The sequence below is a fragment of the Copidosoma floridanum genome, unplaced genomic scaffold (genome assembly GCF_036245765.1).
Source record: "Copidosoma floridanum isolate Cflo_tuat_1 unplaced genomic scaffold, Cflo_Japanese_pri ptg000029l, whole genome shotgun sequence".
Lineage (NCBI taxonomy): Eukaryota > Metazoa > Arthropoda > Insecta > Hymenoptera > Encyrtidae > Copidosoma > Copidosoma floridanum.
In genome coordinates, this window is record NW_028321906.1 from 1,905,768 (window position 1) to 1,930,970 (window position 25,203).

Genomic DNA, 25,203 nt, shown 5'->3' on the forward strand with positions numbered 1-25,203 from the left:
GTCGACGAGGCCATTTGGAAAGTTTATGATTTATTCGCGTCGGTTTATCCACGGAGGAAAAACAATGCGCCCGTGCGATCGTGCATACCTGTGCGGGATATTTTATAAATACGATCAACGCCGCGCGACGTGGACGTATAAAGATATATGTATTCGTTCGATTCACCGCGACGAAACCGTCAACGGGAGTATCATAACGAGACTCGAGCGAGACAACGAATCCTCGGGCTCCCCCCCCCCTCCGTGGTTCGCGTATACACACGCTGTGCCGGAAGATTCGAACGGTAGATAATAATGTGAGCCGGGAGCAGGGGAGACTACGTGTTTAGGCAAAAAACGGTGATCTTATCACCCCCCGTGAATTGAAAAAAAGAGGGGGGGGGCTGCGGGATCGATCGTAGGAGGTGGAAAATAAAAGCTGGTAGCCTGCACGATTAATTTTATCGCGGGTCGTCGAGCATTTTCGGGAACTTTCTGGGTATGGCTTTGATACTCCGGTATCGTGCGGGTTTCATCAGAAGGAAAAAGTATGCGCGTGTGTTATGTTTGTAAATTTAGGAAAATCTATCGAGATTCCGCGTGCCGGAGGCTCCAACGCTATACTCCGCGGTATATGGAAAAAAGAAAGGTGCAGGTAGGGTGCTGACGGAGTACAAAGAAAAAGAATGTAAGAAAATTTCACAATGTACGTATGTACAGTAGATCGACCTGTCCCACTATTTACGCGCACGCCGCGTCTGTGCACTTTGAGGACAAAAGTGCACGCGCTCGACCGAATTCTTTTGTCTGGGTGTACTTAGAGGCTCTAGTGTGGCAACAGTCGTGTGCGTACGCGTCTTTCTCCTATGCCTGCATACTCTTCTGAATAATATACACCACTCGCGCTCGGAGGAGGGATGAAATAGGGAGAAGAAAGGCATGTGTAGGTATAAGTGCCCGAAAAAGGCCCTTTGAGATGAAACATTTTGTGAGAGTAGGGGAGGAGAGCCACTGTGTACAATATATTAGTCCACTCCATTTACGATGAGGTGCATTGTGTGAGCTTGGTGCGGAGAGTCGCTATTAAACTGTCGAATGGGCGTGTTGATCGAGGGGGGTGAAAATATCGGTTTACAGTTTTTCTAAGCTCGGTGCGCGAGATGAAGTACTCGTTGCGACTTCTCCTGTTTATTACCTGGTTTATAGTCAAGGATATCTTTGCGTTCCGTGATTCCGTGTAGCATAAAATGAGTGGAATCATTTCATGCCAGTTGGTTCAGCAAGAACATTAAAAACACGACTTATTTATGAATGGACACAGCTCGCAGTTGGTACGGTACGAGTTTCATAATATTATCAACCTACCTTATACGTATGCAAAACTGTTTGGAAAAGTTTCAAGTGGAATAAGAAAAAGTGATCGAATATTGTCAACAACTTTCTTTCAATTTGAGAACAATGCTATATTTGTTCATGATGAAGAGCAATCGAGAGACTGGTGTAGGCAATGCTAATGCTCTCATTTTGTGATAGATCCTCCTATGTTTCTTTATTGTGACGAAAAAGCATCAAATGTACTTGGTATCGAACATCTATACTCTCCAAAAAGTGTCGACTCTTTCACTATCCACCACCGACGCTCGATTTACTGTACTTTGAGGAAAAAGAAGGAAACGTTTGTCAACGGAAATCATAAAAATCTCGACTTTCTTACCCCTCCGACCTCGCACACTTTTCCTTGAAAAACGCCACAAGTTGGGTAAACTAACAGCGTTTGCACATGTACTCGGTGAAGTCGGAGACTTTTTTCTTCAGCTCCAAAGTAAACAAAAGATTTCAGTTCATCTTTTGGAATAAAATAGAGTAGAATAGGGTACAACAAGACTTTAAGAAATGAACCATTATGTCAGTCCCCCGTGTATAAAATATAAGAATACGGTGATAATATGATCAATTATTTGAATAAGATACACACATGCCTTTTACTGCTCGTTCGACATGGTCGAACGCGACTCAAGATGATCCTGATGGTTTGCATTTTTGTTTTTATTTTTCAATTCATTGAAGGATTCAAATTCGGTTCGGTTGAAAATCGGCGGTGGCTGTTTTCATTCACGAAAGTGGGACTTGAGTTATAATTCATTCGTAGTTTGGCGCAAGATCGTAGATCATCGTAACGAATTCAGGAGAGCTGGATCGCGCGCAACGAAAATGAATCGAAAGTCCGGGAGAAACAGTTAAGCTGGCGGTGCGTTTCTTACTAGCACGAAAAGAGAAATCGGGCCGAGAAATTGAAAATCGATTTTCTTGCTTGATCGAAAGTGTTTTTCGACCAGCTCCCCGGCCAAAAAAGGGGGATTAAAAAACTCTGCGCTTACACGAATAAAAGAAAAAGGAGCGCGCGAATCGGAGCGGAAAAATAATCGAATCTCGCGCCATAACGCCCCGCTCTATCTAATCTCTCTCTCTTTACAAGCCGCGGAGCGGTTTGCGTACACATGAAATATACACGCGGACACGGAGTGAGAGCCCGACGTGTCAAATGTATCCCGCATAAATACACATATACGCGCCTAATATCCACGCTCGATCGGAAACTTTTCCCCCCGGCACTCCTCGATATAATACCGAAAACGTGTACTTTGAAAGCGAACACGCGTTTGTCTTATCGACTGTTCTCTCCTGTGGCGAAAAAAAAGATAAAAAAAAAAGAACAAGTATCAGGGTGCAAGTACACGCGTCGAAAGAAAGTAATTAAATGAACCAGCGTCGGGATCCAACTCTTAGCTGACAGGGTTGTTAGCGCGTGTCCGCATAAACCACGTCAAGTTCACGGTGCCCCGAGACAGCTCGCGCCCGCGTAAATGTAGCGAAACGAGAGCGAACGGAGACCAAGTAGGCACGGGAGAACGAGAAATGGTAAACCAGCATCAGCAACGCGTCCGACTCCCGGCGTGTGGGTATATTATATATACAGGCACTCTCTGTCTGGCTGGCCTTATCATATTTATATGCAGCCTCTCCGCTATCCAGAGCCGCGTGCGATTCTTACTTTCCATTTCAGCGATTTTTCCCCTGGTCTTGTCTCGATCAGCTTTGAATTAGCGCATACGAAGGCAGAGATAAATTGGCTCGCTACTCGCGTTTTGATTACCTGCATGCGTCTGCATTTGCAAAAGTCGGCGATTCCGGTACACCCGAGCGATGAAAGCTCGCACAGACCCACACTTCTGCCTGCCGCAATTAGAGATCGAGTTGCTCTTCTGCAAACGCAGTCTGCCATTGGCGCGCACACGCGAGAGGAAAATTTCTACCCGCGTACATCCAGTAAATTTGGTGCTTTTTTTTCCTTCCGTGTCATCGCCCATCAAGTATGCACCCACTTGTGACTTTCTCACGGTAGATGGATGCGAAAAAAATGGGTATATAGGTAATTATCGGCACCGAGGAGGTGGGACAGTTTTCCGACACGTGCTTGCCAAAAAAGCGCGAGCTTGAATTTTCAGATGGCAACGCAACTCGAGCGATAAGGTGTCTCCCTCTCACAAAAACCCGACGAGCGCAACAGAGAAATGCTTTTAATGTAATTATACGACCATAGAAAATTGGTAGTCGTGTCAGCAAGTATTTCTCGCTCCACTCTAAACTACACAAACACGTACATAGTCGTATGCGCGCACAGTTTCTACTTATGAAAGCTGAAATATATAACATCGTTGCGTGCACCAATGGCGACTTGACGAGGAGTTTCTATTGCTCATTGTCGGCCTCTTCAACGTTGCACCGGCCGATTGTCTTTCTAATTAATGGCCCACTGTTGGAGAGCCCGGCTCTACTTGTCCCTCGGACAAACACGGACCACGCACATGTTCCAACGAGTGGCAGCAACATGGGAGCATGTACACGTTTTTTCCCTCCTCCTCCAAATGTACACCTCTTAGACGATCCATTTGCCGATACATCAATCCGAGATCTGTACACGCTCGCTCTTTGTTCGACCGTTAATTGAATCGCGCTCCTCGATTATACGCATTAACGCACGCGCGTGCAACCGCATAGCCATTATTCAGCGCTCGCGCTCTCCATTAGGCCATGCGCGTATAAGCGGAGATGCATACGCGCGTTTGGGTTTTCTTTCTTCTCCCCCTTTCATTCATACTGCATCAGGGGGGGAAGGTGAAACCCGACTTTGAGCGATGGCCACGTTGTATTTGCTCGAGCCGATGTTTGGAGAGGTGATGGGATAATTTACGCATGCACAAGTCGGGGTCAGGGTTCCTCTCGGCCTGAGATCTCAATCCTCGTGGCATCGATGAATACATCGTTATCTCTCCTGAAGATGATTTTTAAGGGGACTCTCCTCCCGGTAATTAATGATTGCGCGCGCGTTGGGTCTTGATCATATCCTTCCGTCTTTCTTCCTTTCTCTCGGGGGATTTTTTTTTTTAGGGTACCTGGTTCGGGACCGTTCCTGTTTGGTCGCTAATGTAGGATCCGAGACTCGATAATGGTCGAGTTGGCGCACGCACTGCAAGGATTGCTGATGAAACGCTGACAAGGGTGGAGCTGTTAATTAAGTGCCACCAAGGAGTGCAGAAATACTTTTCTTTTTCCTTGTCCTTTTTATCGATTCTTTACTTGTATCCGTCTCTTATCTGTTTGTTCGCGACACGATGTGTACCATCGTAAATGTACATGGACGCACGGAGTATCTCCCTCAAAAGGTGATCTTGAATCGAAATAATGTTGAAAATTTCTTCGAGCTTTAAAACTGAAAAATGTCTTGGATGTCATTGTGCATTATATTGGTGAAAGCGAGGGTGAAAACGCCGCAGAAGATTACGGAATATTTGATGTGAGAAAAGAATGCGATTTTTTTTATCTCTCGTAAGGAAATGCAACACTTTTACTCCCGTAATGAAAACGGAAGTATATAGAATAGGGACACGAGGGATGGTAAATGTAACATTCAAGGAGCAAAAAGTTAATGATGAGACTTTTTTTACTCGCTCTTGTTGCGTGTACGTAATTTTTCCACGGAGTGAAAGTTGTTAAAAATTTTCGCGGAATCCCTACGATACACTGCATAACGAAATTACGCTTGCAGTCGGGATTGTCAGTCGATATAAAAAGATCTGCATTTATCCACCAACTCGTCCTTTGGCGTTCCCTTACGATGCAGATGTATTCCTATAACACCATACACTAAAATAAGGTACCAGGTGCCTATACTTAGCGCTGATGATATTTTCTTCTTTTATCGATTTTACTTTTTTACCGATCGTCTTGAACAAATCTACTCGAGCGAGTTTACACTTCATCTTATTCTACCTTTCCTATTTAGCGGACACACACACTTTTTACATTTCTTAATAGATGTTTGGTTAAATTTAATTGAGTATATATACAAGTGATATCTATACATGTGTGTGTGATACATATGAAGTGTCCTGAAGTTCGTGTATTGCATAATACGCAAGTACAACATATGAGTACTGCATAATATACAGTCTGCCGTGATGCGTGAACGTGTGGTCACGGAACGATGCTCGCAGGCCGAGAAAAATTCTTTTTTTTTGTCATCAACTTTTGTTGCATGTAATAAAATAATATCTCATGGGTTTTAATGTAGAATCGTAGCTGATGACTGTTACTATGCTTCCATTGTCCTCTGATTTTTTTCGTATTCCAAAAGTGAAAATGGTCTGTTTAAAACTTATATATCCCAAGCCGTGCAGCAAGTACTGTATCCCATAGCATTTTAACCGCGAAGCGGGACCAATGAAACTAATTTTAAAAAAATATCAGCGCGCAACAGTTAAGTCGTGCACCTACTCGGACGGCAACAAATCAATAATCTGCCACTTTTCAAACGCGCGCGTCAACCAACGTATAGCACGTCTCGCGCCAAAACGCAGTCGCCACTTTTGCCCTAAAAGCCAATTATTCCAAAACCGCAAACCGTGACGTTTGTATAACTATCCGGTGAAAAAATAAAAGTCGCATCGAAAGTCTATAAGTTTGGCTGCTGTACAAGTCAACGAAAGCATAGTTTCCCTACGCCTAGTATAAGTACACTATGGCTGCTTGGCCATCATTTCAAAGCGAGCACTAAATAACACAGTAACGAGGAGGGACTACACGTATCGCGTAAGCGCATAAATCCGTTCAAACGGACGGACGAAAAGCGCGACCGGCTACGTTTCCCTGTGCCTACACACATATGTGCCATATGCGTGTAGCTAACATATACGCACCTTACTGCTCCTGCGCTGATTTCATATGTATACATCCTATACCCTGTAGCTACGAGTGCTCCGCACGAAGGGTGGCGTACCGTATATCCCTCTTATCTCCCGGCGCGAGCTTCCTTTTGCCGCGGGCTGTCCAACACACCGCGTCGTCCCAGCGCTCCTCTTCCCCCCCCCCCCCTCGTTCGTCTTGTCGTTCCCGCGGGCGTAATTTTGCCTCTTCCTCCTCCTGCTCGCTAGCTGCATCGGTAGGCATACATGCGTACATCTGGCCGAGGAATGCGATAAAGTTACCCCCGGGGCGTGCAATGTGTACCACGCGATTGCTCCGCGAGTGCTAGATACATTCGTGCACGACTCTCGCTCCGAGGGACTGTAGGAGCGCACGGTGGTGCGTATCTATTATACATACGGGAGTGTTTCATTAAATCCGAGCTGGTGTGCCTGTGTGCACTGGCCATTACACCTACGTCGCTCGCGGTTATATTTATCACGGGAGGATCGTTACGCGCGAGTGTCGAGTAGCCGAGAGGAAAATCACTTATCCCCTCCTTGTTGTTTGCGATCCAATGGGCAACGGGCTGGTCGATCGGGGGTGATGCTCAGGCCATTCGCGTGGTGGTATAATGGATGTTTCAATACATCGCTGTGTGTGTACGAGGTCATTAGTCACGGGATGAGGCTCGCCGTAACTTGTCCAAGTACCACGAGTATATTAATTTATACATACACCAGCGATATGGTTTTTCATCATCCTTTGGATCGAAAGGACTGTCAGCGCTGGAGCCGAGAGCCATCGATTCCGGAGGCTGGTGTGCACGCGGGTTTTTTTTACTTCTCCGCGGAAATCCCGAGGATTGATTTGATCGTTGGGATCGCAGGGGCTGCAAGTGAAATTTGTTCGTGACTCTAATGAATAAGGGGGCGTGTCTTTGGTATGAGGCGAAATTGAAAGTATCGATCAACGAGACTATCGCTGTTGTTGATGCATCGCGGACATACAATACAATGAATGAATGATAGCGAAGGAAGACTTGTTGCATAAAAAAGCTGCAATTTCCTCGTGGCACAAAATTTCTAAGGGTAGCATGATGTATAATACTCGTTTGTCCTTTCGAAGATGTGGATCGTGTTGTTTAGGAGACGAAGGCTAATTTGATCTTGGTTTTTTTCTGTACCCAAATACATTCGTTTTCAGGTCCAGCGTCGCACTTTTCCTAGTCAAAGTCTTTCGGCTTCCTTCGCATTGTATTGACGAATATTTTCATTGGGCTTCATAAATTTATATGAATTGAACCCTTAAGCCTCAAGAAATGCCGTATCAACCATCATTATTTGTATTATTATTTTCAGTTGTGTACCAACTGCATCATAACGCTAGGTATATTTATCAACGTTTGTACAGCATATCGTGAATTTATTATTTTAATGTAATGTACTAAGGAGCCCAATCGACCATGAGTTGATTGGTTGTTGAACAAAAATATAAGTATAGTCTCGAACGGAGGAGGAATGCATGAAAAAATATACTTACTTTGTCGAATTTAGCGAGACCCTAGAAAACCTTAGATCCTAGAAGGATACATCAAAAGCGAGCTTTCGCTGATTTTATGAGTAATACCTATGCTCGTGCTGAACAATTACATTGCTCCGTGTTCCAATTGATTTCTTCGTGATAAGCCAAGAGTTGCCAACCCCGGGTGAAGAACTTTTGGTTGTACATGGATTTTTCGACTAGTCGTAAAGTAACATGAAATTGTTTGAAACGTACACTTTGTCTTACACGTGCATCACCCACCTTCATTTCCTTCAGGGCCCACCCATACCTACCTACAATACCTTTTCGGCCGGTGCTGGCGTTATTGCAGGGTAGATAAGCCAAGCGAGCCACGCGTCACGTGACATCCGGCGTGCACACCCTCGCGGCGTCATCGCGATAACAACTCGATTTCTGGATTATCGCGCGACCGCGTCTCCCCCTTTCTACGTGTATACACTGACTTGTACCCAACCGCGGAAATAACGCTTCGCGGTATGCGGGACGTCGTCTCGGCGGACGACGTTGCACGCGAACCCCTCGTCGCGCGTCGAAAGAACCGGGCGGAAGTTCCGTGGCCGTGAAAAATGCCGAGGCACTCCCTCCCTCGAGATACCGCGAAATTGAAAGGCCACTCGTGCACGCACTCGTCTCAGGCTCTCGCGTTTTGTTTTGCTTCGTGCTTGGATCCTGTGCTGTTTAATTTCTTTTTCGATTTGCGGACATAAAGTACTCCGCATTTCAATGTAGCTCTTCCGTTTACGTAGCATGGCGTGACATTGTCCATTACCTTGTCCTTTGAAAAGAATTTTCGTTATCAAATCCAACTCGATTGTCTGATTTTTTTATTTTTTATCATTTACTTGCATTGCTCCAGTTGCTCGAGGATTTTCCGACGTACCTAATCTCATTGCTCCACAGAGTGGTGGTCACGTTTTTTGGAAGAAAAGGTTTATCATCAGGGATTAACTAAGAATCTCGGTGTTTCTTATAAGTTTGTTTCTTAATGCACCATTAATCATTATGACCGTAAACATATTTAAAAAATCTTTGATATTTATACGTCTGAAATTATTATAACATCACCAAAAACAAACAGTTTCGCATTATAGCGAATAAATATTGGTAGAAAGATATTGATAAGGGAACGCGATTTCCGCAATGATTTGTCACGGGAGTATAGATCAGTGAACTCGTAATACATGTATCTTTTCATTAAAGCTTGCAGAGTTCATTTTCAAATCAAACATCCTCGCAAACAACTAAGGGCATTGTCTTTATTCGTTTATTTACAAGTGTTATATTATTAAATAAGTGTAAGTGACAATCGTCCTCAACCTCATATAATTTGACAGTAAATATATAATTGAACTTTTTTTCATTATGTACAATTTTTTTGAATTACGTATAGATCACATTTAAAAATTAATATTAAAATCATATAAAACGGGAATATTTGAATAATGATCCCGTAAATAAGGAAATTAAAAAATGATGAACCATTAGTGTTTTGCGCGTTTCCAACACAAAGTTCTACGACAACTTCATACGTGAGATTTTTAAATCCATTTTAATACGATAGGCGTGTTCAAGACATACATTTTTAAATAGTCGTACACTTTAAAAACGATCATAGTAATCGTTCTCAATTATTAATAGATTATAAGTAAAACCCCCTCACAAATCTCAAGCTTTAATCTCTAAAAAAATTTCGTCACTAACTTCCGGAACGTTACAAATCGTCATCACCTAAAATCATTCACTACAAAACATCCATCCTTATCATACGTGGGAACTTACGCCAGAGGCCTTTTGTACCTGAAACAATTTGTCAATATACGGTCAACGACGTCATATATTTATAAACTATGATATTACAAAGACTCGCTTTAACTTAACGCGTCAAATTTGAAATGAAATTACGTGAAACGATCACACACTTAATGAAGTTTGTTTAAAATTAAGTATCAGCTTCAAGTCTTAGCAGAGCTTATTTGTTTTGATACCTAAGGTGAGTCCTGGCTGAGATCTCTACCCTAAAAGTTCAACGAAATGCCCAAAACGAGCGTAAGATTTCCGTAATAATTGAACACAGCTACGGTAACAAGCTGGTGAATGGTCTCTCTAATACACGCCGAAAAAGGTCTCCTCTGATGATAATCTTTGTTGCCATCGCCACGCAACCACCCTCTCCTATAATATGGAAGAACAACGTATCCCTCGACTCTCCCATACTTATATGTGTACTCGTCGATGCACCACCATATACCGATAATAATTGCCGGAGAGTTCCCCGTCGCCCACACGCTCGGATGAATATACTTATCCCTCTCCCTCTTGCTCGTCTGCTTCCTCCTCTCGTGTTCCTGGCCCCTCTCCTTCCCACTTTTCTACTCCCCGCGACTCTCCGTTACGGGACAATAGCTCTCATTCGATCGCGGAACAATGAGTCGTCGTGCCGCATCACGGCCTTAACGATCGTCTATGCGAGAGCGCATCGGTGTGTGTGTGTGTGTGTGTGTGTGTACGTTGGTGCTCTTGCGGTATGCATTTTTTGCCGTGCCATAAAGTCCCATCTGTATTTCCACCGGATGAGATCTCGTTTTCAACCTTTTCGCGATTAGGGGCAAAAAACTGTCATTAAACCGTCGCCACGATGATTGAACGATTGAATTTCAGAATATTTAATTGGCAAGCACGATTCACTTCACAGAAAAAAAAAGACTGCCGTAACTACGTTTGAAAATGGATGGGGAGGGGAGAAAGTATTATTTTTCAAGGTGTTGGAGGTCGCGTAGAACTCGGTCTCGCCGAGTCCACGGGAGGGCGACGATGGAAGTGACTCAGCAGGGGAGCCGTTCCCGAGCGATCGGATAGCTAGAAAATTATCAATCCCCGTCTAGCCTCCTGTTTCTCGCGTTAACTGAAAAACTCATTAGCTGAAAAACCTCGTACGTGACCGAGGAGAGAAAAAACAGTTGGAATAAATGTTTGGCACTGAGTTATTTTCTTGCAACGAGGCCATTAACTTTGGTCAACGGGACTTTCAGCATATTAGAGTTGCAGGGGATAAGTCTGGAATTCCATGTTTCATGCACGATGTGAGTCATGAAGAAAAATATCTGCTTTTTTTTAGATGCACCGAAACACTTTGATTTTCAGTTTCAACATGAGAAGTACCTCGAAATAAAAACAAAAACCGCCCACTTCGTTTCTCTCTGTTGTGCGAGTTTAAGGGGGAGATTCATACCCTCAGAGGCTATTACGCTTCCCCCTGTGCACAACATGTTCAACCCTTACACTATTGCCCCAACTTTTTCTTGTTTGCGTTACCTCCGAAAGACGAGAGTTTTGGTCGTCTAACTGTTTCTCGAGCTTGAACCGATCCCTATTACATCGTTGGAGTGATCAGCACGCCACTCGTTTCGATTCTTAAATATATTATATCTCAAATGATGGACGTCCGCGATAAAACTGATACTCCAACTTGTTGATAATTCGGAACAATCGCGGGGTCCTGGTCATGGCTGGAAAGGCCTCGAGGTAATCGTCATAGATATATCCATTCTAAAACCAATGGTCTCCAACAAGACCATAAAGGCTGAATGGTTGAAAAGAGAGTGGTGAATCACCATCGCGCAAAAAAGAGAGGGTTTGTTTCGACGCACGAGTCGATGAAGCCTTCACAAAACAGTTTCATCTCCAAGAAGCCTTTCTCGATGTCCGTTCCCGCGGAATCTTTGTGATCGCCCGATCCCGCTGCACACGAGATGCACGTAAACGACTTTCATAAAGTCTTCCAGCCAGAGTATAGGCACAGATCGCATAAACCAGTCCCACCATATCCACGAGCATCAGCTCCCGCGGATCCTGGGAGTACTGGTGCATAAACATCAGGGGTACAAAGAACCGTACATGCCCGCCGATCTATTAACATCCGCGCATTCATTACCCTCCCCGGCTCTTTATCTCCACCGTTGCCCGAGTGTGGAGCTAGAGAGAGAGAGGGAGACTTGCAGGTGCAAGAACCGGGGGTACCCAGGATTTATACCGCCGCGGAATCGGGCCAGGAAATCAAATTAACGATCCTGCGGGTTTTTCGCACACCCCTCCTCTCTCGACGTGTTTGCGGTCGCGTCGGCGGTTGTGGACTCGTGGTTAAAGACCCGGGCTGTAAGATACTCGTATACGGCAACATCTGAGGGGCTTCGGGCGTGATTTAAGGAAACCGAGAGCGGGTATTATGGTCGGCTTCCTTGAGCATCGTGCGCGCGTGGAAAAATCCATTTGCTTTATTGCCGCGTGGCGTCTGATGGACGGGGGTTGCGGGGAGTTGGTGTGCGAGTATCTAACCCCCCCCCCCCAGTCGTATGTTCTCGCTTGAGCGGGTTTTTTTGAAATATTTTACGGTCGACGTGCAGCGTTGCAGAGGGAAAGGGGTTTTCGAGCTCGAGTCGCGTGTACAACCATGCCCCTTGGATGGTCGTCTTTTTGCCTAAGACATATAGTTACTAAAACTCGAAAGTGTACGATCCGCGTCTCATTGCGTGACCGACTGTTCTCCGATCCCCTTTGGACGAGAGGAGCGCAATGAAACTTTTTGTCCCTGTTTTCCGTAACAAAGCGGCTGTACTGCCCGCGATGGACCGTAAAACGCGGAAGGAAAAAAAGAAACAAAACTCCCTAATCATCCGAGAAATAAGGCTTGGTCCGTGCTACGGTGGTAATTACGGGATGGAACCATGTGCACGCCGTGACGGCAGGACATTAAATCGGTTAGGAGCCCCGGTTATCGCGCGTCGATCTAACGCGAGACAAACGGGGTACATGTACTATAAAGAATGAAAGAAAAAGGGAAAAAGCGAATCTCCTCCCACCTCGCGCTATATATGGGTTAATGTCGGTTCCACTTTCGTGAAGGAGATACATCCACGCACGCCTGTTTCCCTTCCTTGGCGTCCTTTTTTGGTTCTCATTTTCTCTGGATGAGGGGCACACGGAACCTCAAACCCAACTCTCATGGAAGATGACCAGGGTGGGGGGAGAAGATGCGCACAGAAATGCTTTATCGTTTTACGAGGAAGCGCGCCGCATCTTTTTCCCCGAAAGAACGCGCACGAGTGGGAGGGGGATCGATCGAGGGATCCTCATTGTCTTTGCTGTGTGAGTGTGTAGGTACACCAGTAGCCATCGGACCCTCCTCCTCACCCGGGCATAACGGCGAAAGTAGGTTGGGTCTTGGTAATTTTGTATACGTTGGTATACATGTGCGCGTGACCTCAGGGAGCTGTGTACCCGTGCTCTTGTACCACAAGGGGCTCTTATCTCTCGTTTGAATGGGTATTTTTAACTTTTCTCGACTTTTTCGATTTCGTTTTTGCCCCCGTTTCGAGCACCGCAAGGTGCACGCATCCTCCTTATGCCCCTTTTTTTTGTGCTAGCGATGGGTCGTTTGTATTGTTCAACGCAAACATCAATTGCATTGATCGGGTAATTATGTGCTGTTTTTTCAAAGTGGATCGAAGCAGTAGCTTTATTTTGTGTGTTTACACGCGTGTAAGTTTATAATCCAATATCCATTTTTGGTTTCGTAAAAATTAAAACAAGTTCAGAAAACTTTTCTTTTTTTATAATTCATACATACAAGTACGGGTCGTTATTATTCTGAAGCCTACTTTTGACACTTTTTAATTGCGTGCCACAAATGATTTAATTTGACCAAGTGATTATTTTTTTGACACTTGGACGTGTCCGTTTTATACCCCGGAGTTAACGAAAACACTGTCAATTTTTTTTGTAGCCCTAAATTTGAAAATTCTGTTTGTAATGTCGTCGCCAATAAGATTTTCAATTATCAACCAGATGACCATTGCGTACAAAGAGATACAGGGAGCAGATGCGACAAACGAAATTTCGTTAAAAAATTCCGAACAAAAAAGTACCATTAGTACAGAAATGTCATTACCGTATTTTTTTTTTTTAATTGAAAAAAGTTGCATTTAAATTATTTTAAATCTAAAAAAAATGACTGTAGAGTTGGGCTTAAAAGTTTTCAACTAGTTTGCATCTCACATAACTTGGAAAAAATAATGAAATAATTTTTAACGTTGAATCGAAAAAATCTCAGGGCGAGAAAATATTGCGCTTTTAGAGGTACCCACAGACATTTTAACTCGTTTTTTTGATACTACAGTTTTCGAATTCTGTTGAAAATTTTTTTATCCTTCTCCTGTAATAACATTTATCTCGTACTATAAATTTTATCAGAATGAATTTAATGTATAGTTAAAATGCTTTTCTTTTTTTTTCCATTATGACGAGACAAAGAATTGTACTAATAAATTATAACGTAAAAGAAAAACAAGGACTCATTTCCGTGGTTTCAAAAGAAACTTTTGATTTCAAAAATTGAAGCTGAAATAAGTTTTTTAAAAGAATTGGACCGCATAGTGGACATATTTTCTGATGTCATCGTTTTCTTTACCTACCGTGTCAATTCCTCGTACTTGATAATTGGTTATTCAAACATAAACCTATTTGTTGAAAGTCTCTTTTTTATTACATCGAAAGCATAGGCGGAGGCTCCCAAAGCGACCATCGATTTCAAGACTATTACCGTAATGAGCTTCCTTATCAGCCAGCCAAGACAATAGCTCGAACGAAAACGTTTCTCCTCTAATCTCCGAATAAACAATGCACATGCGTATACCTATAGTACACCGGGGAGGGGACAGTTGCCACTGTACGGGAGTTAGCAGGCAGTCCACAGATAACTCACAAAAGTTCCTGGCACTACACAGGTTGGACGCTCGGCAAGTGTATTCACGTCTCGCAACCACGTGTTTTTTTTTCGTCAATCACGTTGATCGCTTAGCATTTCAAGGTACATCTTTATTCCTTGCTGGTTTTCATTGTTGCCAGGATTTTCGCGAGCATTTAAACTCGAATAGACCTATACTGTCCACCCCTTATATATTGACTATACTTCAGTCGCGTGTAGAGTTATTTAACTTTTTTAAACCCACGTGCTACACTCGGATAGGTGTCAATTACAATTTACAATAATTTAAAAAAAAAGCATCAAGCTGACTCGCTTAATGGTCGTGTGAGTCAATTTATGGCTCGTTAAGTTATTGTGAAAAGAAATCAATCCGAGCGGTTGCTTTCCACCAAATTACTCACACCAAGTGACATTTTCGCGATAATCGAGCCTCCACGTCATCATTATCAAGACAATAGTTCTACAAGTACCCACATATATACCTAAACGCATTTTGTCTGTCCTCAGTGTCCATCCGGCAGCCGGTGCAGCAGCGACAGCGACGACGAGGAGCCGGTGACCAAGCAGCCGCGCCTGAGCCGCCGACAGTCCCTAACCAGCGTCGATAGCTCATCGGCGTCGTCGTCGCAGGACGAGGCCAGGACCACAAGCGGCAGTGGCCATTTCGCGATAATCAACAACGGCAGGCGCCGCCACTCGTTGCGCTCCAGGCGCCGGCTGAAGAGCAAGCGCTCGCTCTCCGAGGGTCAGTTGTCGACTTTGGGCTGCGCCCCGCCCAAGACCAGCAGTGGCAAACTCGAGGCCAAGTCCCTTACGTCATCGTCGTCGTCCTCGGCTGGTGAACAGTCGTCCTCCTCCGACAGCGACGTCTCTTGCGAAAACAGATCCGCTGACGATGGTTCCTACTTCGAGGTGAGTCTTGCGTACCCAAACACATCGCGATTAACAACCGATTACCGGACTGCGTTGCGTCACTGCTCCCGTGTCGCTGCATATTCCCAAGTACGCCTACATCATCGAAATGACTGAAGCACGCGTGGCTCAGAAAAGAGTCGGTTATACCGATTGTCCTTTCAGATTTTTAACAACTTAAGGAGGCTTGGGCGTTTGGTGTCGTATCTATTGAGGGGCCCCTGTGGGGTACTTGTCATACAAATGATCCTTTGTAATATTTTTTTTATAATCATTTTGATTATACACATGTGTAAACAAAATAGCAATAAAACGCGGAAAAGTCATTCGGAAAATCGATATTAAAAAATTTATTAGTTTTCCCAAGGTACCTTGTGTAAAGATAACGGCCCTGCCACGATAAAGCTGACAACACTGTACTCTCTTGCTCTCATCTGCTATTATATACCTATACTTGTGTTAGACTTAAATTTTCATGCTTGTATGTTTATGAATGTACAGCGCATGCGCACTTACAGTACCTGAACAAAACAATTCTCATGTTCGATGTTTTCCTCGCTATTTTCTCAAAATTTAACGTGTTGATCCTATTCTTTTTTTTAAATAATAGATTCTTTATACTTTCAAGTACATGTACCAATTTAATGTGTGGGCCCACAGCTTTTTATTGCGGTACGGTAGTCTATTGAATTTCGGGTTCCATAAGGTTGCGTGTTAAAATGACGAATTTTCACAAGCGATTTTCTCGAAAATAAATGTGTTGACCTACCTATTTTGTTTTCCTAAAAAAATCTAGCAAACTTTATCTATATAATCTCTGAATTTCAGACCTAGCCAGCATTTAATTCAAAATCGCCCAAGCCTCCTTAAAGAGTCCATTTCTTTTTCCCTCCGATCGCAAAGAAAATGGAGTTGTTTTCACGCGTACCCGATCGTCCGTGTTCGTCAGAGTCATTAGCATGTATATAGCGGTCTCTTATCTACCTACACCCACGTACATATATGTATATTATTGTATTGTACGCTTCAGTGTGGACGAAGGGTCCGGCAACAGTGTGTACGTGTCTTTTCAACGGCCGTTAGCACCGCTGATGGCTCGGGATTGATTGGCGAAAGGAAAAAGAGAAAAAGGAAACGAAGAAAGGCAAGGGCGGGAAATTGTTTCCCTCGTGTATACCCCTCGTAGTTGCGTGATCCATTCAACACCCGAGTAATCAGGGCAGCGCGGAGGGAAGATTGATGGCCGCGTTTATTATTCATTAAAAATCGCAAGGAAGCGAGTTTTGTTTCGCTGCCGTGTGGCGAGCGCGCGTGGATATAATTGCGCAAGCAACAATCCGTTATTCGCTCGCCACCGATTCGCCATCCTTTTGTTATCGTGTACGAGCGAGTGTTTGCTCGCTACTCCTGTCCGATGTAATTGCGCTCGCGGTGATATGGTTGGCGACTTACCACGGCGTTTTTAAATTGCACTTCCACGAATCGGCCGTCGCTTCGACGTCAATCACTGCCATTACCCATAATCCTTGCTCCCAAGGATAATCATGCATGAGCTACCTTGTAAAAAAAATGATACGATCTCATCTCCCTTCCCCAGGACGATCTCGAGGAGTTGTGCGCCACGGTGAGCTTAAAACCAAGCATCGCAGCCCAGTCGTACGTGGCGAGCGCCCTGTGCGGCGACCAGGGCACCGAGGCCGACATCGAGGAAGCCGGTCTGAGCGAGGAGGAGACCGACGCGGGCAAGGATCGCTGGTGCACCGCCAACATGACTCCGAACCCGGAACCCGTGCCCACGACGGAGGCCAAGGGTCCAGCGATGATCCCTGACGAAGGCTCGCGCGACGAGGTCGACACCGGCCTCGCAACCCAACCTGGGGCGAACAACGACAGTCCCAAGAGGCGCAGGACCGACCTCGACGAGGCCGCCCAGCGGTTCAACACGTGAGTTTTGAGGCCTCTTTTTCTCTCCCTTCTTGGCTAATCTTGGGGGAGCACGCGATGGGCACTTTTCGGGTTGGCACGCGGTCTTTCACAGGAGTTTGCTCGGGCGACTTTTGCCGCCACGGGTAAAAGACGTTTAAAGAATAGCGTCGTATCGCGCTTCCCACGGTAACCGTATCCTCTTTTGTGCAGCTCGAACCGGAAATCGAAGAACTGCGCGACCTTCTACTTCAAACACATGGACACGGACTCCGAAGCTGACAATAACAACGCGGTGCCGCCTGAGCGTGACAACCAAGATCCACTTGGGCAGCGACAGCACCACACCGAGGAGGAGACCGAAGAGGAGTGGGCCTGTTACCAACAGGGCACGCTGGCTATCGCCGATGCCAGGACGCAATTGGAGTTTGTTCGAGAGGCTGTTGAGCCAACGAGTGACGTGGATGTCCTCGATGATCACGAGGAGGTTGGAGGTGTCGTCGATACCAGAGCTGTCAGTGACGAGGGGGTGCTCAGAAGGGAGCGCATCCAAAAGCTCGTCAAGGAGGTGAGAAGATTTGACTTTTTTTTCTCTTTCTTCGGTCTGTAGTGGACTTTCGAGGTGTATCTAGTCTGCCGATCGGGGCATCGGATCTACCGATTGGCAATAAAAATACGCACTCAACGCAATTGCTTTTGCCGCGATGATGGCATCGATGACGTTAGCTTGTTTATCTCGCGCACACGAGCCTCGAGTGTTTTTTTTTTCTTTCATGCAGTGTCTGTAGTTTGTTTTTTGTTTTGTTTACTTACGGATCTGCTGATAAATATTTGCACGTCAAGGTCAAGTATTTCAAGCTCAATCATCGCGCGTGAATCGAGGGGGAAAAAAAAGAATCAAACAAATACCCATCGCTAACGAGGATTGTTCCGTTTCGCAGGTGGAACAATTGGTGCGCCAAGGAACGCAGGGCAAGCACCAAGTGCCACAGCTTGCCTTCGACGAAGAGATCAAGGGTATGCCGAGCCCGCAGAGCAACATGGCCAAGGTTGCCAGGATCAGGCGCTGGCTGGAGATACACAACAGCAACAGCAAGAGCCACGTCAAGAATGCCTCGCAGGTGCGTGTTAGCAGCATGAATTTTTACAAATCGCCTATAAAGTATTCGAAAGCAGTATTTTGTGTATGAACAGTTTCGGACCTCGCTCAATGGTACATCGAGATCTATTTGCAGTTTTTTTGCTAAATTTACTGATTTGTAAATGATCTTGTACCTATACAAGAGCAAAGGGGTCGTATGTTTTGCAATTTTTTGAAATGATAGCGTTGATGTGCACAAGGAAAATTGTTTTCTTTTCATTCAACTCATACGGATGCTATTGAAACAACGACGCGCATTGACTCCTTTTTATTCAATCACCCAACTGAATAAAAGTATAAGAGCCGTCTTTAAGAAATCACGTTGTTCCACAGTCGTGCTACCGATTGACAACTGCGGACGCAGATCTCCAACTGGACAGCGGAGACGCGAGCGCCGAGTGCACGACCGACGACTCGGAGGTCGAGCGCCAGTACACGCGCTTCCAGGAGGACCTGAGCACCAGCATGGCCACGTGCTACCACGTGCAGCGCACCAGCTCGAGCGACAAGGACGACCCGGGACAGAACAGCCGCTCGTCCGAGGCCGGCTCGCCCAAGGTCGTCATGCGCAACAAGCACCGGCGCTCCAGTGCCGCCAGGCCCTGGAGCCTCCCTGGCTTCTCTCACCTCCTCAAGAAGCGCGCGTCCGGCTGTGGCTACGAGCTTGTTCCCCCCCAACACTCCATCTCCGAGACCGCCCTCAACAAACTCGTCGACGATCCGACCGCCACCAACTCGTCGTCCATGGACTCGGCGTAAGTACAGTTTTTGTTTTTGTTTTTTTTTTGACATTTCTTTATCTTTGGACCTGTCTCGCAACGTCCAACAATATGTGCTCCGATTTGTGTTGTTGGTCACGCGATCTTGAACGGAATCGAACCGTCTCGGCTGTGCCAGTTCTGTCCATGTTCGCGAATCAAGAAAAATCGTGGAGCAAAACAGTGGTTTCGTTGCGGGTACAATAATTCTTATAAAGAACTTGCGATAGAAAATCCAGCGAGCAATTACCCGCGTCTCTGTTTTTATAAATTGACGGGCTTGTACCGGCGTGTCCGCCTGGAAAACGCCCTACTTCAGTCGTACGTGCCTTTGGTTCAACTTTTCCTCTGTTGCAGGGAGTCACGTGTACCCTTCAATAACTCAACGTCGACGCTGCTGGGGGAACAGATAAACGGCCACGAGACTCGCGTGGCGAGGAACAGCTCGCTGCGCCGCAAGAAAAACAGGCTCCGCAAGAAGAATGTGGTAAGCCCGCGTGCCTGTATGCTCCGGCCCTTTTTCCTGCTTATCCCTCTCGTTTGCGCGCAGAGTCTCTTTTCCGCGTGACTCGGGGCGTTTTTTTACTTCGAGTTTGGGGGAATCGAGGTAGCTTTTACTTTTTCCGATACCTGGAATCTGGAAAATAGGGCGGGGTTCGGGAGAAAATGTTTCCAAGATGCAAGATCCAAGGATAATTAGGAAGCGATTTCGCGCGAGAGTAGTTATGCGTGATGGTAATTTTTTAAGCGCGTGGAAGGAGAGGAAATTACTTTGTACGGTTGGGCTCGTTTCCCTGCTTTCTTGGAAATGACACTCGGCTGTAGCACTTGGCCATTATAGAGCAAATAAAATAGGGAAACGTAGATGCGAAATTTTTATCGAACCTTTTTCCCTGTGTACGTAAAAGAGTTTTTTAATTGCATGCCTGCAACGTGTGCTTTCTTTGACGATAATTACGTGTCTTTTTTTTTATGTGATACGCAAAACTTTTTCTTTAATTTCCATTCATTTTAATCAACTTTTCAAAATGACACACAATTTAGCACAATCAACGCGACGTCACCGGTTAATTAAAAATCCAGTGGGATGTATTTGTAACAGTCGTTTTTTGGTTGGAAATAGTAATTATCGAGTGTAGGAGACGCCACATTTTACTGTATGATCGTGCATGAGTTATCCCTCCATCTTCCTGAAACTCGAGACCACTGATAATAAATCGGCAGATGTCCCAAAATTAATAAATCCACGTGTCCCCTCAGAGTCGCAAAAGTGAGTCTGGCTCCGACAACGTGACCAGCGCGAACAACAGCGGCGGCAGCAACAACCACCACCAGCAGCCGCACCACCAACATCAGGGCCAAGGCGGCAGCGAGGAGAGCATCCTGTCGCGCGTCAAGCTACGCCGATCGCGCACCTCTCGGGGCCCGTCCGTCCTCTCAAAGTCGGGCTCGTTCTCCAGCTGCCACAACCACACCGTGACGCCAGCCAACAGCTCCTGGAGCGACCCCCAGGGCAAACCACCGCTCAGATCATCCTCCGAGTCCGAGGAGGAAGCCGACGAGGTCGCCACCGGAGCCACGGCCCAGCCGGTCGCGGCCATCAGCCTAGCCGATGGTCGATACAGGAGTCTCCGGTACCTCGGTCGCGAGGACAGCTCCCCTGGAAAACCGGTACTCGCGGCGCTGGCCGTGGCCCACAGCGACACCGAGAACGCCAGCTGGGACAGCTACCAGGTGAGCCTTTGACTGGTGCCATTTTTTTTTATTCTGATTTTTTATGTACAGTTTGAAATGAACACGTTTAATGTCTTTGCAGGACAAGTACTCGAGCGAGCCGTACAGCGAGTCTATCGACATCGAGGGGGCCAAGCGCATCCTGGAGTTTGGCGACGATTACCGGAACTTCTTCGACAGCCAGTCGGACGCGTCCGCGTGCAGTTTCGGCCCGATGTACAGAAACGTAAGTCCGACCCAATTATCGAGATCGGTAGATGGCAAACAGCGACGGCGCAGCAACATACGGTGTGAATCGACGTTACAGAAACGCCGGCCGGCATCCGAGGAGAGCGACAGCGACTCGGAGCTCAAGCGGCTGGCCGAGATGTCGCGCAACCAACTGATGCTGACCGAGGCCCGGTACACCGGGTGCGCCGACAACAATCTTGTGAGTACTGCCGTCTCTGGCTTTGTTCCTTTTGCTCATGTTTCGCGCTACTTGTCAGCGCTTGCCCGGGCGATCGTTTGGTGGCTCATCAGGGGTCTGAATTTCACAACTGTCAATTGAACAATAGGATTCAGAGCTTCAGGAGTCTGGTTATTGTCGAGAATCTAGTAGTCTTTGAGAAATCGTTAATTTTGTTCTGATAGTAGCGAATCGTATTTTTGGTGCCACTGAAGAGTTTTTCATTCATCACGGGTTTTACCCGGTGATAGCCGTCTCTGATGCCTGAATATCTAATTCCACTAATTTTTTAGTCAAATGGTTGTGCAAAGTTTCACCAATTCACCATTGATGCAATAAAAGTCATGTGTTGACATTGCTTCATAGTAACTAAACTAAAACTATTACCTGTAGTACAAAAAAAGGGTTATCTCCAACTGATGTATTTTCAAGTACCTTTTACTTTTATAATTTAAAAAACTTGTATTAGAATACACAAACGTATGTTCAATCACTTGTATCGAAAAAAAACTTTTTACTTTGACACATTAAAAATGTTTAAATTGGACGTTTTTTTTGGAATTTTTAACTTTTTTTGTACCCTTATTTCATAAAAAAAAAAAAGAAATCTTAATATTATTTTCTATTTACATTGCTGCAGTAAAAATTAAAAGTTACGTAAAAAAGTGCTTACACAATCGTTGGCAAAATAAAAATTGCATACATAAGGTTTTTAACACGTGCGTTTGCAGAGACGAAAAATGAACAAAAAATGTGAACCAAATTTTGTTCTTTTAGAGTAGTGTGGTATGTTTCTTGAATAACAAAATAGTAAAATATTTATTGATGATTACAACACTAGTCTTAACCGCTCCCAGAATGTGTACATCACAAGTTAAGAATACTTTGAAATACTTAAATTTTATAACATTTTCGATGTCCAAATGTACTATGAATTTTATTTAGGTTTTACTATTTCCAACGTACATGGAAATTTTTAGTTTTCATGTCGTTTTCAAAGTTATTTTTCTTCTGTACTCTGTAACTTGTTTATTTCAAAAGTTGTTTGAAAAGCTATCCCAGATAAAAAAATCCAATACAATGATTAATTTCACGATTCATTCGAATCCATACCGTGATTATATTAAAACGTAGTATGACTCATATCTTTGACTTTTTTTTTCTTTATTTTTCCAAGCCGGTCTTAAATGAAGATTTTTCGATTCAGACTCATGAATATTTTTTACATTTAATAAATTTGTTTGTCCATTCTATTACCACACCACAGCATTATAACTAAAAGAATATTGTGAATTGACTGAATCTGAGAGTCTTGTGCCTTATTTGTTGACAGCTTTGATGAGTTGCAGTATATTGACTGTAAATATTTTTACTAACTTGTGGTCAACAATTTTCCATCCAAAATTTACAAAGTTGCATCACGTTTATTTTTAATCTACATAAGAAAATAAAAACCATATGATGTTCCTTGCGTAAAGACGAGAGTAATAATAAAAATAAAGGACTTTGAGACTGACAATAGAAATCTCAATTTTTTATTTCAGATCGAGTTGGCACGCGTCTGCCGAGAGAACATCAGGTGCCTGCGAGCAATCTCAGAAACGAGGTGCGGCTCCCGCCACAGTGACCGCTATAGCAAGCAAATACGAGGTAAGTTGTCTTGAAAAATAATTGTATTGTATAATGTATATTTATTGATTAAATATCTGTAGGAATATTAATTATATAACTGTAAAAAAAAATTATTACTACTATTTACATTAAATGATAATTCAAAAATTAGTAAAAAAATCAATTGGAAGGAAGGATGGTTCTTAAAAAGATATCACTTGAAAGTTTAGTGACTTGTAACATCAAGTGAACAGTTTAGAAAATGATCCGTTCATCGGCATGACCTAAAATTCACGTTATTCCCTAAGTCATGATAAAGTTATTTAAAACTGAACTGAATGATGTGGTATACGGTAATAATGTGATACAGAAAAGTATAAATATGAAGTAGTATAAGTCTGTTATTGAGACAGCATTAGGCCAAAGCACATATTATGGTTTGAACATTAGGCATTAGACATTATAGGAAAGTGCTTTTTGAGAGCTCATTTTCTTAACACGTACCATTTGATTTTGGGAATGCGATAATTTGTGCTTTCAAAAATCATTTACAGATCTTGCAAAGTGAGAATTTAAAGAAACAGTTTCACGAAAAAAATGTTTTAAAAAAATTCTATGTTAAAGTTTTACGTTATATTGGCTCTATGACAAGTAATCCATATTTTATAAAATCCTAATTACAAAGTAAGCTAATTACATTTAGTAATCATTGTGTAAAAACAATATACAAATTTAAAAGAAAGTCTTGTAAAAGTACACAACTTATGTAATGTGAAAACAATCTTAAAAAAAAATTTGCCTTTTGGTGTCCCGACAGCGTAATGTATACAAAGTTTTAATAGTTTTCGAGAAATGATGATTTTTATAAATGGATTATGCCCGTTACAATACAAGTTCTTGTTTGATTTTTAATAATTATTGATTCAAACAACTCTACACACAATTTTTATATAGGTCCATTTACATACATTTTACAATAGAATTCCAAGTAAAGTAGGCTCGTTTCATTTTTGTACTGATCATTTTAATACATGTACACTGATTTTTAGTCACAATATTCGAGGCCTAGTAATTAATTTGTCGAGGGAGGATATCGGATGTGCAAAATAAATTTTTTAATATTACTACACACGATAACCCAAAGAAAGCAGTCGTGGCTTGTTCTTAATGTTGTGATAAAACTCTGAAAACGTTTTTTGTTTACTTTTAATTAATCTTGAAAATGCACTTTTTCTTCCTATTCTTCCTATCAGTTGTAACTAAAGTTATAAGTCTAAGAGCCGCTCCAGAAGCATTTGAAATATCTTAAAATATTCCTAGTTGTTGTTTAATGTAATTCCAAGTTTAAACGTGTAATTTTACAATTAAAATTTACTCTGAATTGTTAAAACAACTTACAAATGATTTAATTTTTATTTTGATCAAATAAGAGTTTGACCAACAATTAAGTTGGGCTATGAGTCGAAATAAAATTCAGTTTATATAGTAAATTGTACTGGTTTAATAAAATGTAATTAAATTGGTGCTTAAATTGTTCATTAGTGAAATGTAATAACTGATAAAATTGAGCTGTACAAATTATGTATTCCCAGCACTTGCAAAATAGCGATACACGGCATGGAAAAAACTGGTTCATTTATAAAAAAAACTGCGATTCAGAAAAGTACCGTATGAAATGGGGTTTTTTAATCACCCAATCCATTTGAGATCACCTACTTTTATTAAATTTAAAAATTTTTATGCAGCCGCAGATAATTTCATCTCTCCCTATATAAGTAAATAAATAAAATTTTTAGTAAAAATAAAGTTAAAAAATAACTGTTGGTTTGGAAGTTCGTTTTTGTTTGAATACATTAATTTGATCTTTTTTAAGCAAATCTACGTATTTACATCAGCCATTATCTCCATTATGATCTTTACTTAGTACGACTTCTGTTCGTAAAGATTGCATACTAATTAGGGCACTTTACAATAAATTACAAAAAAAGCTTTCCAATTTAGTATATTTTTTGTATACAATACACATATGATTAATTCCCTGTTAATTTCTATTTAAAAAAATTTAAATTACTTTATGGTCTTGTACTTGTTACTGTTATTTATACTACTACCACCATTTAATGCTAAT

General features: G+C 43.4%; 1 protein-coding gene across 2 annotated transcripts in view; it reads left to right on the top strand.

The window, feature by feature from the left end:
* LOC106637219 (uncharacterized) overlaps positions 1-25,203 on the top strand; it is a 187,964-nt gene that overhangs the window by 146,683 nt on the left and 16,078 nt on the right. The window contains exons 8-17 of one of the 2 annotated variants that reach the window (XM_089596133.1): positions 15,056-15,460; positions 17,058-17,404; positions 17,597-17,951; positions 18,325-18,504; positions 18,858-19,279; positions 19,640-19,769; positions 20,543-21,016; positions 21,099-21,242; positions 21,324-21,446; positions 23,009-23,114. In XM_089596133.1, coding sequence (XP_089452259.1) covers positions 15,056-15,460; positions 17,058-17,404; positions 17,597-17,951; positions 18,325-18,504; positions 18,858-19,279; positions 19,640-19,769; positions 20,543-21,016; positions 21,099-21,242; positions 21,324-21,446; positions 23,009-23,114 — 2,686 coding nt within the window. Of the gene's footprint in view, positions 1-15,055; positions 15,461-17,057; positions 17,405-17,596; positions 17,952-18,324; positions 18,505-18,857; positions 19,280-19,639; positions 19,770-20,542; positions 21,017-21,098; positions 21,447-23,008; positions 23,115-25,203 lie in introns of both variants that reach the window. The other variant, XM_089596132.1, reaches the window with a different exon arrangement.